Source organism: Arachis ipaensis, chromosome B08, assembly GCF_000816755.2.
Source record: "Arachis ipaensis cultivar K30076 chromosome B08, Araip1.1, whole genome shotgun sequence".
Classification (NCBI taxonomy): Eukaryota; Viridiplantae; Streptophyta; class Magnoliopsida; order Fabales; family Fabaceae; genus Arachis; species Arachis ipaensis.
In genome coordinates, this window is record NC_029792.2 from 11,015,981 (window position 1) to 11,022,818 (window position 6,838).

At 32.4% G+C, this 6,838-nt stretch overlaps 2 protein-coding genes across 2 annotated transcripts; one reads left to right on the top strand and one right to left on the bottom strand.

The window, feature by feature from the left end:
• On the top strand, window positions 1,133-4,492 carry LOC107610510 (sodium/calcium exchanger NCL-like). The gene is made up of 7 exons (XM_021108874.1): window positions 1,133-1,787; window positions 2,083-2,268; window positions 2,389-2,570; window positions 2,663-2,808; window positions 2,907-3,180; window positions 3,284-3,583; window positions 3,674-4,492. Exons 1-7 carry the CDS (start codon window positions 1,340-1,342, stop codon window positions 3,920-3,922), a joined length of 1,785 nt encoding a protein of 594 aa, XP_020964533.1. The 5' UTR covers window positions 1,133-1,339; the 3' UTR covers window positions 3,923-4,492.
• On the bottom strand, window positions 4,870-5,952 carry LOC107611997 (RING-H2 finger protein ATL40-like). Its single transcript, XM_016313847.2, has one exon. The coding sequence runs from the start codon at window positions 5,705-5,707 to the stop codon at window positions 4,976-4,978; it is 732 nt and encodes a 243-aa protein (XP_016169333.1). The 5' UTR covers window positions 5,708-5,952; the 3' UTR covers window positions 4,870-4,975.

Sequence of the window (6,838 nt, forward strand, 5' to 3'; positions counted from 1 at the left end):
AATATAATATATTTAACATATTAAAAATATAAAAAATTTAATTTTTTAAAAAATATTTTTCTACAAAAATACTATTTACATATCAAAATCAACGATCAAAATTAACCACCATATATTTGTGTATAAATATATATTTTATTTAACTTATTTTTAATAAATATTTTATACTAATAACTAATTTTAATATACATCTAAATAATTGTAAATTTTTAAAGTTTATTCTCTCTAATGTAAAATAAATAAATTAAATTATACCATATCGAATCAAAATAAAAAACATCAATTGAGGCATAAAAATTAATATTTTAATGAAATTTTCACCGCTAAAAATAGATAAAAAAACTTTTTATTATTTTTTTTAAAGCGTTAACGAAAGTAGAAATTTTGTTAGGTTGAAGTGGTCACCACAAAGATAGAAAAGAGTGTTAATATACAAGAGGTAGGTAACACAATGTGACAAATTGTAGATTAATAGTTTAATAATATTGGGATATCGAAAGATGATGCTTGAGGTGAAGTCATTCCGTACAAGTTTATGCTAATCACATAGCAAGGGAATTGAGAAGACATCCATGCTCAAGTGGCGTCAACTCTGCTCTTTCTTGTCACACAAGAAACTATATTATTGACCGCAAGATACCACTTCCCAATACATTAATTGAATGAACTTATTATTTTTTGGTGACAAGAATGAACTTATTATGAATAGTATTTATTTAACTCTATAATATAATATATGAAATGGGAGGTTAGATTGTTAAGGTTGTGATAATACGCTGCTGAGTGTAGAGAGGATTATGCCAAATGAAGAATTTAAATATTTATTTGACTTGTTAAATAAGAATCCTTACAGAATATTCTCAATGATGTTTCTTGTGTAATAGGTTCTCCAGCAAGATAAAGCAATGGAAAAAAAGAAAGGGTCGTGGTTTCTTCTTACAAGGTAAACAATTTAGAAAATATTTGCATTCATTCAGATCCCTCTTATATATTAGTATTAAAGAAAAAGGCCTTTTGATTGGATCAAAAAATGAATTGAAAATAAGCAATCCTATCAAATTGAAACTTGAAACCAATTTTGATAGGCATGCCATCACAGCAATGCATATATATCTCCACATTGTAAATAACAAACTTAAGATATTACTTTTTGAATCATATTGTACACGTTAAGCAAAACCTCAGCTAGCTATAACAGAATTACAGAAGCAACTGCATAATTTTCTTTATGTAACACTTTATAATATGTATAACAAACAATTCCAACATGTTTTTCTTATCTGGTTCAGACTTTTCTATGCCTTCAAGACTTTATCTTCCTCCACATACGTAGAAATCAATGAATATATATAAAGGAGAAGAAATACAAAGTTCCTTTCAAGTTACAAGTATTCTAAAGACCATGAGACACAAGTTTTCATTCATTTACCTTGTCATATTCTTGCTCATATTACCACATTCTAATTATGGTAGACCTATCACAAAAGAGGCACCTCTATTGATGGTTTCTGATGGAATCCATGATCATAGTAGTGAGCCTTCTCTTATTTATGTGAACAAGCTAGGTTCTTCAGATACATGCACAGAAGCTTATGGATTTTTGCCCTGTACAAATAATGCTCTAGGTAATGTGTTCCTCATGTTGGTGTATGGCTACTTTATGTTCTTGGCAGCAAAGTCATTATCAGCTGGCAGTGAGATTTTGCTTCAAATTCTTGGACCTGGCATCATTGGTGGACTATTCCTCCCTCTCTTGAGTTCTCTTCCTGATGCAACCATCATTCTTGGTATGTTTCTCTTTTCCTCAATCTTTGATGACCATTGAGCACTTTCAAATGAAATGCTACGTGTACACTAGCCTGTTGTTTAACTCATTTGCAATATGTATTTTGTATTTGAACATGTATTTTATACGGATAGCTGATTTGGTGGCTGATTTTTGGCATACACGTAGCTTGGTTAACTTTCAGAAGATGTTGTTTATGGTTTTACAAATAGAAGGGTACCACGTGTAATATCCCTTAACTTCAAGGGTGGTCAAAAGATGATACACTAATAGATTATGTTGTTTAATTGAATCAGCATCTACATTATCTGGGAACAAAGAAACAGCTCAAAGTCAGGTCTCTGTGGGAATGGGACTACTTGCTGGATCAACTGTAATGCTTCTAACTATTCTATGGGGTTCCTGTCTTATAGTTGGAAGGTGTGACCTTGAAAATTCAGTAGCAATTGATCAAAAGGATACAAAAGGCTTTGACTTAGCTGGTACATATGTCCCTATAACTATGTTGATTTTCTCAACTTCTTTTGAGTGTTCACATACACCATTGTATGATATTACACTTATTTGATAACTAGCACCAAACTGAAGATGTTTTATCACAGGATCTGGTGCAAGCACTGATATTTGGACAAGCTATGCTGCAATGTTGATGATAATATCTTGCATTCCACTTGTTATTGTGCAATTACCCCAAATTTTTCATGGAGCTACTCCAAGTCGCGCAGCCATTCTATTTTCGCTCATTGTCTCCATTTGTTTATTGGTTGTCTATACCATTTATCAGGTACCAAAAACTTTATATATTTGTTGCTATATTCATAACATGAAGTTTCTTGGACAGCAAGCAACTGATGTTGTCGAAATTCAATAATAAAGGTTTGTCAGCCAAGGATTCAGAGGAGAAGACTTGCATATGCCAAGTACAAGAACATAATGTCAGGATTTCTAGAACAATTGAAAACACAAACAAGAGGCCGTTTCCTCAAAGACAATGGTGAACCTCACATTGAGGTTATACAAAAGTGAGTGAGTCTCAATATTATTACAAGAAGCATAAAGAAAAAGATGCAAATATCTTGAAATTTTTTACATTCATTTGAGAACACTGGTAAATTGACAGGTTGTTTGACTCACTCAAGAATTCTGAAGGGTACATAACAGCCAAAGATTTAAGAGCTTTAATCATAGGAATGCACTTTGAGGAGGAAGATATGGACATTGATGAAGCTGTTGCAAGCATCATGTTGGATTTTGACAAGTCACATGACTCTAGAATTGACATGGAAGAGTTTGTGAGAGGAATAACAAGATGGCTTAGCAAAGCTACGCGATCCGCCACACACGACAATGATCACAGTCCCACAACACCTAAGATTCTAAATGATTTCCATCAGGTATGTTTTTGACACAACAATATCTGAGGAAAGAAAATACAGAAACACTTAGAACAAGACTAAACATGTAAATGATGTAATGAAATCTTTGAGTACTAAGCAGAGGATGAAAGCAGAACAAGATGTATGGAGTGATCACAGTGATGAGGCTGTGGAGAGTGTAAAGAATCCAAGATGGAATACTTTCAAAGCAGTGTTGATGTTGCTTCTAGGAACTGCTGTGGCTGGTGTATTTGCTGATCCTCTTGTTGATTCAGTGGACAACTTCTCAGCAGCCACTAGTATCCCTTCTTTCTTTGTTTCCTTCATCATCCTTCCTTTCGCCAGCTCCAGCGAAATTGTGTCGGCTCTTATTTTCGCCAGCCGGAAGAAGATCAGAACCGCCTCACTCACATATTCTGAGGTACAATGGACTAATCAATTATCTTCAGATAAGCAAAATTAAACTGAAGAACATAGACCTGATCAGTTTGTTTTTTTCTCTCTTGTGTAGATATATGGATCAGTGACAATGAGCAATCTCCTTTCATTATCAGTTTTCTTGGGTTTGGTTTACATTCAAAACCTGACATGGAGTTTCTCAGCTGAGGTTTTGATCATTCTCATTGTGTGCATAACAATGGGACTTGTTGCAAGCTTTCACACTACCTTGCCTCTATGGCTATGCTTCCCTGCCTTTGCACTTTATCCATTCTCTCTGCTTTTCGTCTATATTCTTAATTATGTTGTTGGAATACCTTAAAATCAATCCTTATTTTCATTAAATTTAGTTTTAAGCCATTGTTAAATATTAATATCAAATTATTTAGAAAACTATCTTTTAGCAAGCATTATTAGTCCGACCATTGCAACTTTTTTAACATAATATTCTAAGGAGTTGTTGGGTTTAGTTTGAAGATTGCATCATGATTCTTGTTAGAATTAACACTTTGGTGCATTGTAAAATTTGGAAGTCCCTTTTCTGACAAGGTAAAATACTACTCTCATGAATTTTATATATAATATCATGAAAGTCAACATAAACACCCTGATATTAGGGATCTTGATTCTTCACACTTCACTAAACCTTGTGTTAAAGAAAGACAAGGAAGATTAAATAGAATCTTGTCAGTTTAATTTGCTAATTAAGCTCACATGGGATTACCACCTAATCTGCCATACCATTATCACCAGCGCTTATAATTATATGTTTAGGTTACCAAACACCAAATCCTTTCTTTAGAAATAATGATAATTAAAATACGATGCAGAGTCAAATTCAACACAAAATCTCTTAGATTTGACTAACGCGTACGAAATAAGATTTCAAACTCAAACTTACACCGTCACCTTTAACCGGTACCCATTTTTTTTCTTTTTTTATTTTCTTACTAAGCTCCTTTTCATGTGCATTATTCAGTATAATGGAAAATCCAAACAATGGTAAAAGAAAAATATCAGTGAAAACTGGGATTGAACTTTCTCAGTTGAATTTGTCAAGTGTGATCTCTTATTGTACAAAAGATTATACTTTAACAAGATCAATTATAAAAAAATTGAGAGAAATTATTTCCACAAAAATTTATTCTTTTATTTTGTATTTATTTTATCTCAGGATCTTCTGTATTTTATTATGGTTAGGTAGAGCATAATTTTAACTTTTTTATTTTACTTTACGACTATAAAATTCAATTATATTATATATACATAAAAAATTAATCATTAAATCAGACATTGGTAAAAAAATAAGAATAAGAAAACCAAGAGGGAATGGTATTAAGAAGGAATTAATGAGTGGTGCTGGTACTATATATTATTACTGGCTCTCTAAATCATGATCATCAAGATGAGTAATTATGGAAGGTTGAATTCTTGTGCTAGAAGATCTATCCCTACTTAGTATCCTTCTAAAGGAGCTGCTGAATCTTGAAACAGAAGAACCAGTAATGTTCTTACCCACAATAGCAGCATTGTTGTTATTATCAGAAGTAGCTTCAAAAGTTGAAGCATCATCATGAACAAGAATAGGAGGCTCACGAGGGTGAGGTTGAAGTTGAAGGCCTATGATTGGTTCAGCCTTGGTTCTACAAATTGGACACGTGGAATGAGAAGCCAGCCATGTATCTATGCAAGCAACATGGAAACTGTGCTTGCAATTCGGCAGCAACCTCACCTCTTGTTCATCTTCTACACCACTCAAACACACAGCACACTCGCCATCTTCATCATCTTCTTCTCTCTTTTTTCGTTTGTAGATGAAGGTGGGGAGAGAGGCTATGACGTTAGGGTCCAGGCCTGTGTTGTATTCGTGGGCTTGGGCTTGGGCTTGGGCTTGTACGGTGAGGCTGAGTTGGTGAATGGCGAATCTTCTTCGAGCTTGGCGTCTCAGAACCACCCTTGCGTAGATGTGAAGGGCCAAGACCACGATGATGACCATTGTTAAGGAAGCTACGGCCATCACCAAGATTTTTTTGTTCGAGTAGCTTCGATCCGATGATGATGGGTAGTTGTCATGGTTTCTATGGCCATCAACATCGTAACCACTCATGTTTGAGAAGAAGAAGAAGAAGAAGAAGAATGAAGAGGATCGGAGGAGGGTGCGGTTTTTGTTATGTTTGGTTTATGTGTGTATATGAGAAATTAAAGTGTATAGTATATAGTGTGGGGTGGTGGATATGAAAAGTCTATGGCATAAACTAACAAGAAACCAAGAAACACATACGCCAGTATATATATATATATATATATATATTTCAACTGATTTGACTGTTGAACATTGACCTTGATTGTGGAATAATGGAGAAGGTTGAGGAGTTCTTACTTATACACATTACTTGTGCTATGTTGGTGTGGTGGTAAATATTTAGATGGTTTTAACCCGATCATTTTTGGAGGAAAAAAATGTTATTAACAAATCTTGATTTTTATACCTGACTTCCAAATTTGGTTATTAATTATATTTCTGATAATAAGATTCAAATTTAAATAATTTAGTCGAGACAAAAATGAAAAATAAAAGATCATTGTTATTTTTTATTTTGATATAATTCTTATTTAACTCTTCATTTTCACCTTTAAATTAGCTAGGGTATTATTTATTTTAAGAAAAATATAGATAGATAATGAGAATATTAAATAATATAAATAATGGATATGTTAGATATTTAATTCAATAGGGGATGAGTATGTTCATTATTTTTAATTGAATTGTTATTTCTTTTGATTTAATTTACTCTTGCATAGTTAATAACGGTTGGATGTTCAATTTACTAGGTGTGCAAATGTTTATCCTAATATCAATATTTAGAAAGTAATTTAGGAATGAAATATTTTTTACTTTATTAAGTCAAGAGGAGTGCTAGAAAACCAGCAATTTTTGTAATTTGTAGTCATCAAGTAGTCATTAATAATATTTTTAATGGTGTGAGATTACTCACTTTTCTTTTGCTGATTACATGCTGGCCAGAATTTAATAGAGCGTGATTTCTTTCATACCCAATTAATTTGAGGGTATTACATACCCTTCTTCCATGTTCCAATTAATTAGTAACATGTGTAATTGTGTATTCATTAATTTCAATCAACAAATGAATTTTTAATTTTTAAAAATAAAAATTAATAAATTTAATACATGTATTAAATACTTTATATATATATATATATATATATCTTAATAAAA

Bases quoted from the DNA above. Each gene is read 5' to 3' on its own strand.
- LOC107610510 (XM_021108874.1), top strand. From the start codon at position 1,340: ATGAATATATATAAAGGAGAAGAAATACAAAGTTCCTTTCAAGTTACA. The intron at 2,571-2,662 runs GTACCAAAAACT...TCAATAATAAAG, and splicing joins TTGTCTATACCATTTATCAG to GTTTGTCAGCCAAGGATTCA. The intron at 3,584-3,673 runs GTACAATGGACT...TCTCTTGTGTAG, and splicing joins CCTCACTCACATATTCTGAG to ATATATGGATCAGTGACAAT.
- LOC107611997 (XM_016313847.2), bottom strand. From the start codon at position 5,707: ATGAGTGGTTACGATGTTGATGGCCATAGAAACCATGACAACTACCCA.